Source organism: Solenopsis invicta, chromosome 1 (genome assembly GCF_016802725.1).
Source record: "Solenopsis invicta isolate M01_SB chromosome 1, UNIL_Sinv_3.0, whole genome shotgun sequence".
Taxonomy (NCBI): Eukaryota; Metazoa; Arthropoda; class Insecta; order Hymenoptera; family Formicidae; genus Solenopsis; species Solenopsis invicta.
The window spans coordinates 5,008,158-5,029,682 of NC_052664.1; the positions used below are offsets into that span (position 1 = coordinate 5,008,158).

The following is a 21,525-nucleotide window of genomic DNA, read 5'->3' on the forward strand; positions in this document are numbered from 1 at the left end:
ATGATAAACCATCGAACAAATAAAATGACATCATTAGGACTCAGAATTACTTTTGGTGGAGATCTAAATCTATTGTTTCTTTAATGTTACCATTATTATCTACAAAATTATATATGATTAATGAGTAGGCCCGGATGGCCCAAAATGGGCGAACTTTTTTCTTTGCCAACATGTCACATTTCACATCTATTAGTTCCAATTTTTTCCGCGATATTGCACGTCAACGTAGAAAAATCAGTAGTCTCAAGTGTCCATTAAATTTCTTTCTTGGGCTTTCCACGACTTCACTTGTATGTGATGAAAAAAATTTTTTAATTTTATTAATTTAAAAATATTTAGAATGTTTTTATTTTAAATATTGTACAAAATGTGTAATAATAAAAACATATTTCAACAATATATTTTTAATTTATTTTAAATGTGTACAAAGATCACATTATTATACATGTATATTACTTCACATCAGATTGCCGAATAAAAACATGTATGAATATTTTGTTACAAAAGTGAATTCTGGAGATAATTTTATTGTAAAATATATTTTTAGTTCATATTGTATGCTGAAATTTATTTAATAGTACTGTTAACATATTTATTATGTCTTTAAGGTGATGCTCAAGTTTTTTTTTTACTGACCGAATGTTAATTTTCAGACTAGCCGTTCTTCTAATTGCATTTACAGATTTAAAAATCCTTTTTCACAATTAAAGTATAAACAGTAATGTATAACGGACGCTATATAAAGATAAAGAAAACGAAAAAAATTGGAAAATTATTTTCAATTTTTTTGTTTTCCTTATTCTTATACAGCGTCCATTATACTTATTGTCTTTACTTTAATTGTGGAAAAATATTTTTAAATCTGTAAATGCAATTTAGAAAAACGGTTTGCCCAAAAATTAATATTCGGTCGGTAAAAAAAGACGACTTTAGCATCCCCTTAACAATGATAGGTAAAGGAAGAAAATAAAATTCTAATCTATTAAATTTAATATGGCAAAAAATATTCGCTGTTCATATTATGTTTATCAAATATATAAATATATTTTGTGCTTTTAAAATAATATATTAGTAATTTAAAATAATTTTCACAGACTTATTGCAACAAGGCAAAAACGAATACACTTTATTACTTGCTACTTACATCAAAGTATCAAGTTTTGAATTTTTATAACTGCTTATAAATGTATAGAAAAATTAACGTAATATTAAAAAGTGTCTTATTATTCCATTAAAGAATAATGCGAGAATAAGTTAGTATCAAAGACTTAGCACATGTAAAGAGGTAGGGATTTTTTTCCACAGCAAATTTTGTGGTTTTATGTTTGGATGATATTCGCTACAGTGTGAAATGTTACAACGGTAATACGTAATCTTTGCCTTTGTAAATTATATTCAAAATGTTAAATGTTCAAAATATTAATATGGAGGCAACATCGGATCACGATTTGTTTAGAGTATAAGTAACAGACTTATTGTTCATCTTTGCAAACATCAATTTGTTAGAGCTCTTTTAAAAGAGCTGATTTAGCGTTTTTAAGTTTATCCAATCTCCTTTGTAAATGAGAATTTGCTGTCTCCAATTCCTCTACACGACTTTGTGTTTCTCTTACCTAAAAATAAAAAAAGTATTAAATAAACGTATCTCTATAAATTTCCTAAATCGCTTTAATATACATATGCATACAAAGAGTTTAAAAAGTTTTGCAAATAAATATAAACGTTGAGAAAAATAATTAAAGAATTTCCTACAAAAATCAAATAAGTCCATTTAAAAAAGAAATCTGAATTATGGTACCAAAACATTCTCCATTAAAAGCATCATGTAAACAATTTTGTTTCAATACAAATCAAACAGAAAATGGGAAATATAAATATAAATAAATAATAAATATAAAATTTTCATAAGAATCAAGTAAGGCCAAAGGTTTTGTCATTTTTCTTTAATAAGTCAAAATATTAATCAAAAACTGAAACTTCTCATACTTATTATATGTCTAAAGAAAAATTACAATTTTTTATTTTATATTTATACAAAAAAAAAATAAAAAATGTTTTTGTTAAAAGCAAATTGTAAAATTTAGTAAATAAAAAATGAAGAAATTATTGCTTTATACATTAAATATTTTCTTCTCTTCAACTTTATCATTATTAATGTTATAAGAAAAGATTATAAATACAAATATATATATAATGTTATAAATATGAAACATAGAATAAATAGTAAAATTCCTACAAGAACCAAACAAGCCAGGAATGTTTTCTTTTAAATAGATCCCTAAAATACTAATCAAAGCTTCGGTGCTTAAATCTGGTGAACATCCAGAGAAAAATGTTTACACAATATTTACACAATAAATACTTACACAATAAATACTTACACAATAAATAGTTTGAAAATAAGAAGCTATTTCGTTTTTTAATAATTTAACTTGTTTAATTTTTGTATACTTCAATTAAATGCATAATTTTATTTTATCATTTTATAACATGTCAAGAGAATTTTATTTCATTTTAACAAATTATTTCATTTTGGTAACAGTGAGAATAACCTGATATAAAAAAAAAATAAATAAATAAAAAATAAAAAAATTGTGCTGCTATAAAAATTCTTCTATTCTCCTGTAAAAAAAAGTATTAAATTCATAGTCAAATGCATTGTTTCTTTGTAGTCAAATGATTGTTCAAAATTTAATTACATCGCGTGCACGACTTAGTATTATCAGCGGATGTCATCATAAACTTTAATGGTCAATAAATTTTCTTAGAAGGTTGTAAGGTACGTATACTTACGGTGACCTCCGTTCTTTATTTCAAAGAACAGTCCTTTATTTCAAGCTGTTCTTTAGATTTATTCATTTTTTGAAACTCAATTTTGTCCTTTTTTTAAAAATTGTATCCTTTATATTACAATTTTGTTCTTTATTTACAAAATTACAGTCTTAATTTGAACAGTTTGTCTCAGAAAAGGAAAAGTAAAGTTAATTCTGATACATTAAATTACTATTGGTACTTCTGCGAATTTATTCGATTAATTTAACTAGAGGTTGTTAAAAGAAAAAAATGTTTCAAAAATTATAGAATTTTGTTTATATTTTCCTGACTCAAACACTTCTACTAAGAGAATGTTATCAATAATATTTGGAGTAGAGAAAAAACCCAATTTGAAGTTGACACTTTTGAAGCTAGTATTATTTATACAAAATACAGTTATGAAATTGTTTAGAATTTCATGATTTTTTTAAACAATTATCATCATTCTTTAAAACAAATACATTTTTCTCAGGAGTACGTTAAAACTCATTATTTTTGTTAAAAAATATATATGTATAAATACTATTGTTAAAAATGTTTAAAATATAAATATATATACATAAAGATAATTTTTCTTATATAATTATATATTTGGTTAAGATTCAAATTGGATCCGTTTTCATTTTTTTGTTATTTTAAACCTATTCCAAATTTAAAAGATTTATTTCAACGCAATCAAACCAGTTTAAAATTATTAGAAAATTACAAAGTGCCTTATTTTGATATACAACACAAGAAAATTTTTAAATGCTTCAATTCCTAACTACCATAAAATGGTTTAGAAACATTAGGAACAAACTCTTAAAATTTTGTTCTTTATTTCTTCGAAGAAAATATGGTCACCGTTTGTATACTGTAAGTTTTTTGTGTGTTGAAGGGAGGAGCTGTTTCCAACTCTCAAGTTGGAATTAAAAAGTAAATAGAGCGTACGCAGTACTGTTTAATTTTGTAACAAAAGAAATGTCACGTTTGAAAATTTGTGCATATTTGTCTAAAAAAGAAAGGGCACTGTAGTCAGAGATTGCATGAAAACAAAGAGAGGGAGGGAGGGGAAGAAGAAGCGACATCAGATCTGAGACACTTTCTTCCAATAGATGCAACAGACAAATATAAATAAAACGATAATTAATTTATAAAACTGTAAATTCAAAGTATATTCACATAAATAAAATTTCTTCAATAACATAAAAGATAGCGCACAAAAATCATACAAATAATTTTTCTCTCCAGCGTCTCATGTATTCTATATATACACTTGCAAAACTTTTCAAACACTCTCTGTAAATCTTTTCATCTAAAAATCAATAGTCATACTTCTCTTTGTAACTTTCTTTTTTCTACTTTTAGCTCATCTTCTGCCTTTTCAGATGCTTCTGCAGCTGATTTATAACGAATTACTTGACTTTCTAATCTAGCTACTGTTGCCTGCAATGTAGACATATCTTGCTCCGCTTTTTGTAATTTAAATTTATAATCAGCCAACAATTTGTTTGCTTCACGTTGAATATCTTCATTATCCGATAAACAACCTGCAGCAACAAATGCATCAATTAATATGAACAAGACTACTATAACAATGTAACATCCATAAGGATTTGTATTACTAATATAAAATCATTGTTATTATTTTGTTATTATAATTATTGTTATTATTACATTAATTTAAATGTTTCAAACAGTTCTATGTAAATATTAACCTAATATTGAACCAGATTTTTCGGGTCTCATACGATTCCTAGTTTCTTCTAATTCCAATTTTAAGTGGCGAATTTCATCTTGCAAATCCTTTTTTTCAGAAGCAAACTTTCTCAACCGAATATCTAAAAAATACACAATATAAAATTTTATCTGATAATAAATGTTTCAAAGAAATAATCTCCCATGTTAAAAATGTGTATCAGCATTTGTAACACCATCAACAGAAGTTTGCCTTCAAAAAATATGAACTTTATTACTAAAAAAAAGCAATATAATAGTATTAATACATGTAGTATTGCAATATATAGAAACACACGTGCGGTTTCGTGCTATGCGCTCATTTGGCGCGAGACACTACCGTAACTCTTGATACATAAATAAGCTAATTGAATGCGGATTAACAAAATTAATTTTTATGATAAAATAACACGTGTAGTGTACATTTAACTTTCTTAATATATTTTAGAAAACATGATCATCAAATATTTTCCGTCGTCAGTCTTGAATACGTATCTCTACACCAACATCTCAAAATTATTTGTAACGTAAAGCTTTTCACTGACTCTCGCTCACACAACTTATTTACATTTAACAATTTAATTTAATTTCCAATATTGTCAATATTAGCTAACATATTCCTGCTCCGGAAGTATGCTGCACGCGTTTCCGGAGCCCCCCAGTCACGGACCAGGGCAGGACACCCGGAGAGGTTTTAGTGGGTATGTCCCCGTCGACACGTCGTCGGCGGGGAAGAGCCCCACATAACCACCAGGCCTCCCCCGGGGCCTGGGATATGCGGCAACGCATTTCCTCTCCGTTATCACAAAAAAAAAGCTAACATATTCCTACAAGATCTAGAAGGTGGGGCACTAAGTGATAGAGGCACATAGTGATAGAACATCACCAACAGCCATTTCTTCAGTCTCATTGCTATCTATATACGGAAGTAAAAAGATGGATAAAAGAATTTTAGATGTATAAAATAATTTGTCAAGCCATAAGGTGATAGCCCTGTGATGAAAAATGTGCCGTTGTTGTAGGATCTAAAGTTTTGAGTTCACCAAAATCAGGTACGATTTGCGTTTCTTGTAACAGTTAAATGCCAAAATTTCAATATTAATAAAAAACGTTAGCTAAAATGCTATTTGTAATAGTACGTTTACTTATTTCTTGTACTTTTAACATGCGCAGCAAAACTTTTTTAGCCTTGGTATAATTTCTATTGCTTTTGTGACGTTTATCGTCCATCAAGGTAGATCATAGACTAAGATAGACAAAACCTTTTTACGAAGGGTAGCTGAGATTAACGGTAAGAGGGGACTACCAGCACTTCGGCTATTTCCGCGGCGTTCGGTTATATTCGGGTTTACATAAAGCTGGGATGCCAGAAGAACCTGACTACGCGGAGCTATATTTAAAACTGTACTGACACCAATATTTTAAGTTTAATACTTTAAGCTATTTATTTTTTCGATTAATATCTCTTGGTAATCTAAAAATTACGAATTAGTTAAATACGTTATTATTATTAATATTATTTAAATACGTATGAAAATAATATTTTTATTAAATAATAAATTTATTACAAACTTAAAAAATTAACCAATAGATATATTCTACTTACAAATGAAATGAAAAGTTTCCTGTTTCTTTTTCTTGCTGCTCCCAATTTTTTCTTTTGCAGTTATTTTGATTACTGCATCCAGATACAATGCAATAACTCATAAAATATTCAAAAAAGCACGAAAGTGTATAACCCGTAATGATCACACGGGGTCTTTTGGATCCTACGCTAATTTTAAGGGTACACAGACTATTTAAATTTTTTCATTATGTTAAATTCTAATTCAAAAAAACATTTAATAATAAAGAACAGACCTCAAGATATGTCCAGTAAAATTTTTGCGACAAAATATTAAAAAGCTGGTAAATGGCGACTGATCAAAATCAGTGGAGCCCGTGTGATCATTATGTTATTATTTGGAATGGTGACCATTATGGGATAATTGAATAATCACAAAATGCAATGAAGCTGTACGCAGTTTGAAGTGACAGCTAAGAGCTGAATGATTCCGAACAATTCCGAATCAAACCGATGTGCTGGTAGTCCCCCCTCCCCCTCCTCTCCTTTCCTAACGATATAAGATCCGTCAACTTTAGTCTATGGCCATTTCAAGATCGTCTTAAGTAACGTCTTAAGATGCTAATACAGCTCTCTGATTGGTTGATGGCATCTTAAGGTAATACTTAAGATGATCTTAAATATAAGAATCGACTATGAATACCGGCCTATGAGGTAGATAGTCAGTTTTGACGGGGTACACGCACCGGCAGAAATGGTGTCCCTCCGCGTTGACGCTTGGCTGCCGCTGCGAAGCCGTGCACGTACACTAGGTTCCACCGATGCCTTAACACATGAACTTGTACGCGTGTCAAGGCATATCAATATAGTAAATTTGGCGTGTTTCGATTCAAAATATTTTTACATTTCATGCCTGTCATCTGACGATTATATTCAATTAAATTATTAACAATTTACCTTTTTTTGATTTTAGTTAAATTTTTTTTACATTAAAGTATATAATCAATTTTTAAGTCAAAATTAAATGTAATTGGTTTACTTTAAGAAAATTAATAAATATTATTGATAATAATGTAAATGTTATATTAAATTTTAAAATATATATGTATTTTATATGATTTTTAAATGCAATTTAAATGTTATTTAATTTAACTAATACTCTGTAGATGCTTAAATTTTTCAATCGATAGATTTTTCTATAAATTTAAGGTAAAGACATTAAATTATTTTTCAATTTTTATGATTTAATGACATAAGGTTTTCAATTCATAAATATGAAATTAGACTTGGACCTTAATAATATTACTCTTAGACATTCATAAAAATATTTTTTACATTTATTTTTGATGCAAATTTTGATTATAAAGAATGAAAATAACATTTAAACATTTTTTTCGCCCTGATTTCGTTAATGAACCACCTTAACAAAATTACTTGTGAAACTCTGTTCCCAACTCCTACAAAAAATATTTTTTCAGATTTTTTTCAAAAAATAGACCACAATAAAATAATTTAAAATAATAACATTTTTTGTCAATTTTTATCGCAAAATAAGCGGGTAAATTATTTCTGTCAGTTTTATTTGTCTACAAAATTAATATTGAAATATTTTGCTGATCACAAGGTGAAAGTTAGTGATAGCTAAATTTTTTTTCAATTTTTATAATTCCATAACATAAGGTTTTTATTTCATAAATATGAAATAAATGCTTATGTTGTGGAATTGTAAAAATTAAAAAGTCATTTAGTTATCGCTAACTTTCAACTTATGATCAGCAAAACATTACAATATGGAATATAGACAAATAAAACGTTAAAGAGCTGGTAGAAACGATTTATCTGCTCATTTTTTGAAGAAAATTAATAAGAAAAATATTATTTTAATTTTTTTCATTGTAGCACACTTTTTGAAAAAATCTGATAAAAATATATTTTGTAGAAGTTGGGAACAAAGACAACACATGTAATTTTTTCAAGGTAGTAAATTAACGAAATCACGGTGGAAAAAAACGTTATTTTCATTTTTTAAAAATCGAAATTTGCATTGAAAGCAAATGTAAAAAATATTTTTATTAATGTCTAAGTGTAATTGATTTTGCAGAAGTTTTCAAAATTTTATTTTATTTGTTACTAAGAAAATCATGAAAATGTAAAAAAAAATCGTTTTTTCGCTCTATCTTGGGCACGTCTTCATAGAAAGAAGGCCAACTCGAAAAACCGTAGAGGCACTTTTACTATACTTATTCCGCTAGGCCTTTTATTAATTTTTAAAAAATCATTTCAAGATCGTGAAAAAACATCATTTGAATATGGATTTGATTCAATTTTAAATAATCAAATACCCTTCAGAATTCAATTTCTTTTAATTTGATTAATTTTCTTAATCTTTGATATTGAAATTACCTTATTAATTCCTCTCATTTATTTATTTAAATTCATTAATTTGTCTATAATTTTATCCTCATTCTTTATTTTATTTACTTTACTCATATGCCTTTATCTTGAATTTATAGAAAAATCTATCGATTGAAAAATTTAAGCATCTACAGAGTATTAGTTAAATTAAATAACATTTAAATTGCCTTTGCAAATCATATAAAATACATATATATTTTAAAATTTAATATAACATTTATATTTATTATCAATATTTATTAATTTTCTTAAAGTAAACCAATTACATTTAATTTTGACTTAAAAATTGATTATATACTTTAATCTAAGAAAAATTTAACTAAAACAAAAAAAAGGTAAATGGTTGTTAATAATTTAATTGAATTTAATCGTCAGATGACAGGCATGAAATGTAAAAATATCTTGAGTCGGAACACGCCGAATCTATCATATCGATATGCCTTGACACGCATACAAGTTCATGTGTTAAGGCATCGGTGGAGCTTAGTGTACATACGTGTTTCGTGATAGCGCGGCGGAAATCAGGGTGTGGGCAAAAAGTAGTGGGGGGCGTTTCGATAGCGCATCTTCATCGCTCGACACTGAGTCGAGAGAGAGAAGACACGAATCAACGTGCTACCACGGAGAAACTCGGTGTTCCCTGCTATGCGCCTATACAGGCGGTATACGGGATATCACGGTTGGTCGCGCGCTGTTTTAATTTTTAATTGCATAAAAAAATTTACTCGGATACAAAGATTTGTTTAAAAAATAATGTAAATAGAATTACAATTTTTAATAATAAATTAAGATTATGTCATCACAATACAGTTTTAATTCATGGGACTGTTACTTTATGTTGAGACATAATTTTAATTAATTAATAAAACTTGTAAATCTCTTTAAACAATTACTTATTAAAATAATCTGTATTAGAAAATAATTTTAATTCGATTAATTTACGAAACACGTACGCGTGCGGCTTCGCGTGTGTGCGGCAGCCGAGCGTCAGCGCGGAGAAACACCATTTCTGCCGGTGCGTTTATATAGTTCCTAAACACGCACATGTGTCCATATATCGCTGCATTTTGTCAATATTTTTTGTCAATGTTTCCTAACCTATATAGTCATCAACTTTAACGATTAATATCCCGCTTCGAAGAACAGAGCAATACTTTTTTCTGCGTGATTCTTTTATTTCGTGTGAAAACGCTTCAATGAAGCTAAATTCATCAAAATCGGAGGTAAGGCCTCTAAACTTAATAATTACCTGAAAACAGGCATCTTGGATTGCGGATCCTATCGCATGCCGCAACACAAACATGTGACAAGATCCATAATTTGAGATTCCTGCCTCAAAAACTGTTGATAAATATTTATATAAACAATTAATTCTATAGCCATCTAGATCTTAAAATGCTTTTTATTTCAGATAAAAAGCATGTTTCTTTATTTTAATAAATAATGTAATAACTTATATTAATAATAATTTAATCCATAAAATCAAAATTTCTACATTATTAATTTATTGAAAATTTATTCATTTTTTTTGTGTGTCATACACTTATGAACGCGTAGGCAATCTCTTCTGTATATATTTGTAAATATATGAGACTTAATTAGTTTTAACGCCAGTTCCGAATAGCTTATTCCGAATAGCTCTGCCCAAAAGATTTTCCTGGGCAGAGTTACTCTCAGTGGTTTTCCTTTATCTTCTGAAAGATGGCAATAGATTTCTAAATTAATTAAAAATCGATTTAAAGTTATATTGTTCTTAGTATATATGAACCAAGATTTTTGACACGAGAAGCAAACTCGTAACTCCTTATATCACAGTGCCACCCAATTTATTGAATAATAAAATTACATGTTACACACGAACAATTAGTGTCGGTTCTATATTGACATTACCTTTATACATTTAACAATTTAATTTTTGCTTATTACAATTCTGACTGCCTAGCCGTTCGCTATTTACTTATCCACGTTCCATACGCTTGGCCGATAACACCATAGACATATAAGATAAACTTAGCATTAGCAATATATATATGAAGTTGGTAGAACGGTACGAGAAGTAAAATCGCAGAAAATGTTATTCTTTTCTGCGCGCGTATTATTAACAGAAATACATGATTGCCTCTTGTATTTCTGAGAATTTCTGTCAATTGTTCTGCCAACCGTAACTTTTAGAGAACGAGTCGAATGCTGAGTCTATCTTACATGTCTAACATCTATTCTAACATCATATTAATTTTTTACGTTAAATTTGAAGTGCTAAACAGAATATGAACTATAGCATGTAACGATCTATTGACAATGCATAGATCTAGCATACATGTAATTTACAAATTACTTGAAAATGACTGTATATCACATTTATTTCAAATTAATGTTCCATTATAAAAAAATAAAAAAATAAAAAAAAAAACAATTTTATCAGAAAAAGAGATAGAATTAAATTCAAAAGCTAATTTCTAAAAATTTCTGAGTATTAAGAAAGTCCCATAAAAATTCATAACTTTCAAAAATAAAAAATAAATTCCTTGAAAATTATAGATTTTTCTCGATAGCAAATACCCTGTAATATTACGTATTATATTGAACAATACTTAATAATATTATACATACTTGTATAAGTGTATCTCTTTCTACTGACTGTACTCTGCAAATATTTAAAACTTTATTTAGTCTTTTATAAGAACAAAGTGAACAGAATCAAAACCAATTTTAAACTAATTCTTTTACTAGCTTAATTTTCCTTTAGCGGAACATGATTTAAACGTTAAATACACTAGGTCTGGGAGACCTCCTATAATATTTTAAACGTTTGCTGTGTAAAGATGGAATGAGATAAGAAGTCCGGACCGGACTTTCGATATACGGTTGATCAACTTTATTGGTTAAATAAAATTCGAACGGCACGGCAGTAAAGTTTTGTTGGGATCTGGGGAACCATCATTGTGTGTAAGTGTAACTTTTTTGTGAGTAACCTTATATGAAAAATCCAGACAAAACATGTTCGAACAGATCCGTTCGTATATGTTATTCGCATATACTCTGTCTAAAGTTAGAATGCTAGCTGTGAAAAAGAGCTTCTGCGCAGAGTCCAAAATGTATCATGAAACATATAAATTTTCAATTTTAGACGTATTGTTATATAATTAACTTTTTAATAGAAATGACAAGAACATAACTTTTTTTTTAAGTATGACTTTAAAACGCCGTATTGTAAAGTTTCCTTAAAAATTTTTTATTGCAATGATATGTTTTAAAGAAAAATGGATTTTAACACAAAAAATCTCATATTCTCCTTGTTACATAATATATACTTTTTACATAATTATACTTTTTAAAAGGAATGACAATGCCATAATTTTTTCTTTAAAGTATGATTCTTTAGCTTTAAAATACCGTATTTTAAAGTTCTTAAAGTTTTTTTGTAGCAAAACTATGATTTTAAAAAAAAGTAAATTTTTTAACAATTTTTTATTTTCGCTTAATGATTTTTCCTTTATAACTTTATAATAAATCATTTTTCGGTAATGTCAATTGTGCAATCACATTTCTGAGATTCTAAATTTTCATTTGAAGAAAAAAGATTGAAAAATATTGATTAAAACCAAAGTTATGACTTCTCAAAGTTAAAAGTCTCCAAGACCAAAAAATGTGTTAACGTAACATCAAATCGGTGTGTTTAAGGGTTAAAAAATTTAACAAAGCAACAAATTTTTTTGGCAACAAATGACAGACAAGTAAAAAAATAATGTATATTGATTCTGTTCGTTTTGTTTCACTAACTTACGAGACATTGATTTTTAGGTTATTAAGTTCATATTTTTTGAAAGTAAACTTTTACCGTTACCGCCGCTGGTATAAATTCTCTCATAAGAGTTTGGTCTCCCACTACCCTGAAATACTTAATTTTTGGTTTAATTAAATACCTAGTGAGCCTTTACCAGCCGTCTCTAATAATTCTGCAGCTTCTGTACTGATTAGTACTCTCTTTTTATGACATAATCCATTTTCAATATTTTCGTTGTCTTCATCTTCACTTTCTTTATTGTCAACAATGACTAAACCGTTTTCCTAAATTATAATTTATCTTAGCTTTATGATTAATCGTAATATTGTATTACAAGATATCTTTTTATAAATAATACAGGATGTTTACTCCAATTTTGTAAAAAAATTTCCAGATTTTCCACGAAATTTATTTAAAATTTCGGGTAAAATTAGAGAAGTTTTTACAACTTTAAAATAAATTATTTATTTATTATACCTTTTATGTTCTTTAATCATATAATCATAAAGTTTTTATAAGTTTTGAATATTAAATTTGAAGTGCTAAACAGAACATGAACTACAGCATGTAACGATCTATTGACAATGCATAGATCTAGCATACATGTAACATCAATTTCGAACAATGTATTATCTTTTATTGTCAACCTTTTTTTGACAAAAATTTACGAATTACTTGAAAATGACTGTATACCACATTTATTTCAAATTAATTTTCCATTATCAAGAAAAAAAACAATTTTATCAGAAAAAAAGATAGAATTAAATTCAAAAGCTAATTTCTAAAAATTTTTGTGAATATTAAGAAAATCCCATAAAAATTCATAACTTTCAAAAATAAAAAAATTATAGATTTTTCTTGATAGCAAACACCCTGTAATATTACGTATTATATTGAACAATACTTAATAATATTATACATACTTGTATAAGTGTATCTCTTTCTACTAACTGTGCTCTGCAAATATCTAAATCTTCATTTAGTCTTTGACTAACTCGTTTTAACTGTTCAACATCTCGATTTTTCTCTCTCAATTCTCTACGTAATTGCGCAGTAGTTTCCTCTAATTCTTCTAATTTATCTTTTAATAAATCAACTTGATAAGCATAAGATGATTTTTCATTATCTAGCTGAGCATTAGCTATCATTGCCTTCCGGAATTTTTCTTCAAATTCCTTTAATTCCATCTATATGTAAATATATAAAAATACTTTATATTAGTATCAAATATAATAAATTAAATAAAATATAAAATAGAAATGTTTTTGTAGATATACCCTAATATCTCTACTTAATCCTGCATCTTCTAACGAATCTTCTGAAGATCTACGACTTGACTGGAAATTATTGGAATTTGTAAGAAGTCGTGATGTACGTACTGGATCTGGAGTTACTCTCATAGTTCTGTTTACATCAGCTACAATCGTATATTACATATATACATATACATATATACATATAAATATATACATAAGGGAGACCGGGGCTATTCGTTAGACCTTTTTTCTTTTGTGTCTCCTGAGTCCTATATTTATTTAATAAAAAAAGAAGAGAGGGTTTGAAAAGTTGAACCTTTTCCTTCACAATGCCGGTATAGATAGAACATGGAAGTGTACTTGCTTTGAAGTTCATATAAAAATGTCGACCAATGCCAAAAATTATAAATAATTCCAAGCCCGGGGTAATTCGTAACTAGTCCGGGAATATCCCAAAATTTGTGTTTCAAATTGAAAGACTGTAAAAAAGCTGTTGTTAAGACTTTCTTTTATTTAAAAAAGGATATAGGTATACAAAAAACGGTAATTATGAAGGAGACAGTCTTCCTCACCGATTTTAATGAAATTAGGCTCATTCGACGCGTTTTTACATAAAACTAATGAATCTAGCAGAAAAAAAGTGTCGCTCTGCCACGCGAACCGAGATATCATTTGTTAAAGTTAGCGATTGTACAGGTTAGAATACCAGTCATCTCGGCGTAATGTAACGAACTGAGTATGCGCTGTGATAGAAATGTGCACAAAATTTGAAATGTTTTATTAATAATTATATCACTGCCACATTTACTACACTTGATAGTGCAATGTATATTTTATCCCCCCCCCCTCCTGTTAATTATAAAATATATTATAAAAATGTTTAATAAAAAGTAAACATTGTTGGATTAAAAAAATTATTAGTTTTTGTGCAATGTAGATTTTTTTATTGAGGCATGAAACCAATTAATTTTATAAAATAAATTGTTTTCATGCCTCAATAAAAAAAAATCTACATTGCACAAAAAGTAATAACTTTTTTAATCCAACATAATGTTCTGGCAAATACAAACAAGTGTACTAAATGTTGCAGTGATATAATTATTAAAAAGCATTTCAAATTTCGTGCACATTTCTATCACAGCGCATGCTCAGTTCGTTACATTACGCTGAGATGACTGGTATTCTAACCTGTACAATCGTTAACTTTAACAATTGATATCTCGGTTCGCGTGGCAGAGCGACACTTTTTTCTGCCAGATTCGTTAGCTTCATGTGAAAACGCGTCGAATGAGCCTAATTTCATCAAAATCGGTGAGGAAGACCGTTTCCTTCATAATTACCCAAAAAACAAATGCATACATACACGTTCGCATGTCTTTTTATGCCATCGGTGTGACAGATTTCCTAACATCACAAGTCTTAATCTTTAACGCTTTATAACTTTTTACCTGCTTAAGAGCGACAATTTTATATTCATATTCATGTTCTATATACACAATATTATCAAGTTTGAACTAAATCAATGAAGAACTTTACCTCAATGCTTAACTCTGCGTAGCGCAGACGTTTGTAACACAGCCGAAGGGTTAGGGTTACCCAACTTAGGTTAAGCGCTGCAATCAGTATTAACGAATCGCCCCGATGCTCGGTATTACGAATAGCCCCAACATTAACTGTGCGCATTATTGCGTATGATTGACAAAAATAGACATCACACAGCAAAAAGTAAACGAAATGTTTCAAGTACATTTAACTGGACACAATACATTCAAAGTTTTCAAAAAAACCTTATTATCTTTAAATTTCGAAGAAATGCTGACTATCAGAAATTACTTCGACTGTCGCAACACATTTTTCACTACTACGACTTCAATATGACGTCGTTATCAACAAAACTTCGTTAGCAACATCGTTACATTAGAACGTGTTTACAGTGTTTAAAGTAAATTTTTAATATGTACCCATAAAAAGATATTTCCAATTATCAAATTACCTCGTCTAACAATTTGCCCCGGTCTCCCCTATATACATATACGTGTGTGTGTGTGTGTGTGTGTGTGTGTACACACACATTTATATTTATATATTTATATGCGTAAACAATGCTTTAAAAGATTGCAACAAACTTTGGAGGACGATCTTATAAAGTGGAACAACTTCCAAGAAATAACCTGTCTTCATCAACACTGATCATTTTCTTTGCTGTATATTTTATTTATAAATAACTGTTTAAACAGCGTATATTCAGATTAAAGGTTGACCTTTAATCTGAATATATGCTTTACCATACAACACAGAACACTGAATAAACACTTTCTTCTGTTGGTTTGCTGACAATTATGAGGATATTAATGGCAAATAACCGACAACTTGCAATTATTTGGCTATCTGGATATCCATCATTATTAATTATAATTGCTTTTATAGTATTAAAAAAAAAAAATAAAATAAATGTATAATATATGTTCCTAAATGGTCGGAAAAATAATTTAAATTAAAAAAAATATTCTTATTATTTAAAATTAATTTTTGTGACATCTAAATACATGCTTTGCACATCTTCGAGTACATATACATTATCTAGGTATATATCTAGATTTTTAAACTTAGTTTTCCAATAATTTACAACTAATTTTACACATATATTTATTCAATACATATATTTTTTTAACAGTATAATATATTTAACATATAAAATCTACATTGCATATACATTGAATAAATATTGAATCAATATTGAAAAAAATTCTTGAATATAAAACTTATTTGTAGGACATTCAATAGATATTAATTTATATTACAGTTTTACAATGATTTTTCAACAATAAATCTATTTTAAAATGTTCATTCAACATTCACAATGTGTAATTCAACGTTTCTGAAATGTTAATTCAACGTTTGTGTGCTGTATGGGTTTGTATTTGCAAATCCTTTGATTATCGAACTTTCAAAAATATCCTTGGTGAGATTACTTTCCTTTTCTTTTCCTCTAAAAGTTTATCACAAATATTATGAATCAATTTGCATATACATTGTATATACAAAAAGAAAGTAGTTCTAAAAATAAATGACTGAAAAAATACAAAAAAATATAATATATATAAGACTCTAAATATAACTTTAAACTACCTGCGCATATGTCATAAACCCTATCGGCATTCTCTTCTGCCTCTTTCTGTTGTCTCTCTAATTCACGCATTCGTATTTCCCTGGCTTCTGCTCTTGCTTGTCGCCTAGCAGCCAATCTTGCTTCTGCCTGAAAATATACATGAAAAATCTAATCTATTTTCAAAAATACATATTTATTATTAACGTGTAATCATATTTCAAAGTTTTTGTACAAAACATCTATTAGAATAACTAGCAAAACAAAAGAGTTATGAATTTTTCCATTATGAATTTTTAATGTGATTTAGTTTTTATTAAAAAGCAAATTATTTATAATTATAGTGTTAAAAGAAGCAATCCTTTATACTAGACATAATATTGAGAAGCAGAATTTATATGATAAATAATATTGAGTTAATAAACCTTAAGAAATAGGTTGAAAATTCAACCGTTTCTGAGATATACAATTTTGTATTATAACTGACTTATTGGTATCTGTGCATTACTCATTGAATATAATGTGGATACAACTCTACTTAACGAAAATTGGAAAAAAATAAAGTTTGGACCCGTGTTGCGTAATGTTTTCTGCATCGCCGATTACCTAACCTGATCGATCACGCCAACTTGCGACTTACGACTGGGTACATACAGCACACAAAAATTTTTAAACAATTATTTCTCATTAACTATTGCGCATGGTAAGTTAGTTTACTGTAAATAAGAGAGGTATAATATAACATGTTAAAAATTCAATGAAATCGATAATTTCACTTACGTATCTTTTCCCTATAAGATAAATCTTCATGTCGCATGCGACACGTAAAAATCAGTAAGTTTATCATGATATAAAATTATTTATATCTTGAAAACGGTATTCATGTCTATTAAGAAATTAATTCATCCATGACATTCAATATGGTCGCCTCGATAAGAACACTAATATAATCTATTGCGTTTATAAGTATTAAATAATACTTATAAGGGAAACTCGACAGTCGGTCATCACCTATTTTAATAAAATTTTGTGGGTTTATAGTATTCATTCAAATATTTACTACAGTAAAGCCATAAGTTGCAATATTCAGACATTCTCAAGAAAAGATTAAAAACAAATAAAAATTAAAAAATAAAAAAAAGTAAACGGTGTAGCATCCGGTGTTAAGACATTATGCTCGGAATTCGATCTCCAAGGATAAGACTTTTTTTATTTAAATCTTGTATTTTTAAATTGTTATATGGAATTTTTATACCGTTTTTAATTATTTACCATAAAATATTAATTTAAAAATGCTTTTCTATTATTATTTAAATTAAAATTTCTCATGAACACAAAAAATATATTTGTAATAAATATTTACAACCCTACAGCAGAGAAAATTGCAGCAACATTGCAGCAATGTTGCAATGTTGCAGATTACAATGCAATATTATGGAGACATTACAGAAACATAAATTAACAATATGCCTGCAACATCTCATGGCATATGCCAGTAATATTCCGAAAACATTGCAATATCATAATTTTTTAATAAAGTAATGGCAATAAAGAGCCAAAGCAGAATATTCGCGTATAATAATATATTAATTTAACTCATCCATAATTATTCATCCGCATTTAGCAAACTAAGATCGGGCGATGTTACTAAATTTTCGGCTGAATCTCTACATTCCCTAACAGCACAACCATACATATGTCGACTATAAATCGACTCATCCAAGTCAGGCTTTCAGAGTTGACTGCAAATCGACTTTGCATAAATGTCTGCAGATAACCTTCAAATGTTGACTCTAAGACGTCTAGAAAAAGGCATGCGGTCCCATGGTGCTGTGTGCATCATAGTATTGTTGAGAAACCATGAATATTCATATTAATAGACAAAATAGGTCCATATATGAAGAAACCTCGATCTACATCCTAATAAACAAATAATATTTTTAATTGTTATTTTAATAAAAATTTTTTCATATTTAATTTAATTATTGTATTATATTGATATATATTTTCTAATTGCATTCTTATTTAAACAAATAATAGAAAAATTATTCCGGATGCTATTCTGCATTTGCGAAATTAGTAAAAAAAATTATAATTTTATATTTGTTTATATAAATACCGTGCTTTAATTATACATATTTCATTTTTTCGATAACGTATATTGACCTGATTACCAGTTATATACATATAAATATATCAGCATAAAGTGTTTACAGGTCATCATGAGGGATCAGTTCGCAGCGATCACAAAGGTCAAGCAACGTTCACCGGAGTCGCGACATGGATGGGTGACCGCTTGGAAATTTCCGAAAAAAAATTATCGAAATTTTTTTGCGAAAAATGTTTTTTAAAATGTTACAAAAATATTGTTTTGTTCATTGAAATTATGTGATGTAATAACATTTATGTAAATATTTTAGAAAAATTCACAACATTGCAATGTTGCTGGAATGTTTTAATGCAATATTTCAAAAAGGACATCTTAACGTTGCTGCAATCTTCCAGCAATGTTTCGCAATCAATATGCAATATTTCAATGAAATCATTCTGCAATATTCCTGCAATCTCTCTGTGCTGTATGAGAATGACTATTTTACAATAAGTCTTACAAAAGTTTACAGCTTTTAGAGTGATAAATTCATCGAAAAAATAATTAAAACATAATGATTCATTGCATTATGAACATAAATTTATTGACATTTTATGCGCACAATCTTTACATTTCATTTTATTTAACAAAATCTGTGAAACAATTTTCGTTAACGTTTTTGAAAAGACTTCTTTTATTTGTTATTTGAGATGCAGACTATGCATATTTTAACATGTCACAAAAGATTGGAGCGCTTAACTAATTGTGAACTAAAAATTATATTTTAATAGCATCTTCACAATTAGCTACTTCTCTATTGTTTTTTTTTAAGAGATATGTACAGTCATTATAAATCTTTATTATAAATATATTTTTTGTAAAAACAATTTAATAAAGACTCTCGAGATTAAACAATAGGAATAGATAAAAAGACTAATGAGAGTACGGTTATTTTGGCGAAAAGCTAAGTTGTTATAGATCAAAATTTATTTATTCATTGAACTGAATTTCGACTCTCTTTGGAGTTATCATCAGCAAAGGTGAATTTACAATAAAACGCATATTTCTAAGGAACTAATTGTCTAGCTATCATCGATCCAATATGTGGTTGTCATTACCGGTTTACCGGATCCGAAGTGCAACTTTCCAACTTAATATAGGAGATGGTTTGATCACCTATCAAATCAGCTATCCTCTATATCAAGTTGGAAAGTTACATTTTAGATCCGGTAAACCGATAGTAACAACCCCGTGTTGGATCGATGAAGGCTGGACAATTAGTTCCTTAGAAATATGAGTTTTATTGTAAATTCGCCTTTGCTGATGATGACTCCAAAGAGAGTCAAAACGTTCAATGAAGAAATGAATTTCGATCTATAACCAACTGCTTTGCGTCAAAATAATCGCGCAGTACTCTCATTAGCCTTTTTATCTATTCTTATATTTTTTGTGTTAATAAGACATTTTAATTTAATTAATAATAGAACATTTAAAAATTCCTTGATTTTTTTTAAATAAATAAAATAACATTTTATATGAAATAATTAAGAACTGTTTAAAAATTGTACATGACAATTTAAAAATACTAGACAAAACAGGCGCGTGCTACAGAGCTTTTGATATTACATAATTTCATATAAATTACAAATTTAATATTATCCTATTAATCTCTCAATACACATAGTCAAAATACGCGATCTCCGCGATGACAGCCGCTCACAAAGTTAGTGCAACAAGAGAAGCAATCCAAATCGCGAAAAAACAACAATAACTTATATTTGATATATTCTTTACATGCCTTTTTTTAAAAGAATAATATTTAAATGAAAAAAGTCCTACCCTCGAGAATCGAACCTAGAATCCCGAATGTAACAGTCAACGTCTTAACGCCGCTGACTTTTTTCTATTTTTTTTTACTTTTAATTTTTTTTCTTGAGAATGCTTGAATATTGCAACTTACGATTTTACTGTAGTAAATGTTTAAGTAAATACTATACACCTATAAAATTTTATTAAAATCAGTGATGACCGGCTTTCCCTAGAAAACGCATTAAAGCATTAGAGACATTTTTATGTGTTCGCAAAATGTTCATCCTCAACACGTAACAACTTTATTAAAAGTAAAGCTATTAAATTGTATTTATTTATTGGCATGTGATATAAACAGAACAGACCAAAGATTAACAATAATGAGAGGCCAATGAACGAGCAAAAAATTCAGGATGTTCGTATAAAGTGTAGTTTGTATTTAATAATAACTTTTTGTCACAGGCGTTTCGACTCTACAGAGTCTTCTTCAGTGTGTATATGACTTTTACATTAAAATGCTAACAACTTTTTTCGATGCGGCCTAAAGTTCGAATATGATACAGTTAAGTCCATGGTCCAATTTCGTTAATTGCTTCGTCGTTTCCCAATCTGCGAAACAAAACAAGTCCAGAAGTACGGGGACTATTCGCACCTACGACAATGCAATTTATTCGAATCTTGACCCTCGAAACTTTACAAGTAAGAATAATATTTATAAGCGTTATTTAAACCGTGTCAATTGTAATAAGTAATTAAGACTTACAGTTCGTCGTTAGAGTCGTTACAAAACACTTTCAATCGTTGGTCACTTAAAACTAAATACAATGTATATCTTTAACGGTCGGCATGACAAAGAAGAATGAACGCTGCTAATGCGGAGCGAGCGCAAAAGATATTCTGCTGTTTACAATAATATACCTAACTTTGTCTCTCTACAAATCGGCAAGTCTGTTCAAAACAGAGCTGCAACAA

General features: G+C 28.4%; 1 protein-coding gene across 7 annotated transcripts in view; it reads right to left on the minus strand.

Annotated features, from left to right (window-relative positions):
* Positions 1-602: 602 nt before the first annotated feature.
* LOC105205063 (leucine-rich repeat flightless-interacting protein 2) overlaps positions 603-21,525 on the minus strand; it is a 74,663-nt gene continuing 53,740 nt past the window's right edge. For 6 of the 7 annotated variants that reach the window (XM_026141041.2, XM_026141036.2, XM_026141038.2 and 3 more), the window contains 7 exons: positions 16,679-16,805; positions 13,571-13,710; positions 13,217-13,480; positions 12,433-12,577; positions 4,512-4,634; positions 4,129-4,343; positions 603-1,613 (listed from right to left, as the gene is read on the minus strand). In XM_026141041.2, coding sequence (XP_025996826.1) covers positions 1,503-1,613; positions 4,129-4,343; positions 4,512-4,634; positions 12,433-12,577; positions 13,217-13,480; positions 13,571-13,710; positions 16,679-16,748 — 1,068 coding nt within the window. In that variant the 5' untranslated portion in view covers positions 16,749-16,805 and the 3' untranslated portion in view covers positions 603-1,502. The remainder of the gene's footprint in view (positions 1,614-4,128; positions 4,344-4,511; positions 4,635-12,432; positions 12,578-13,216; positions 13,481-13,570; positions 13,711-16,678; positions 16,806-21,525) is intronic. The other variant, XM_039454423.1, reaches the window with a different exon arrangement.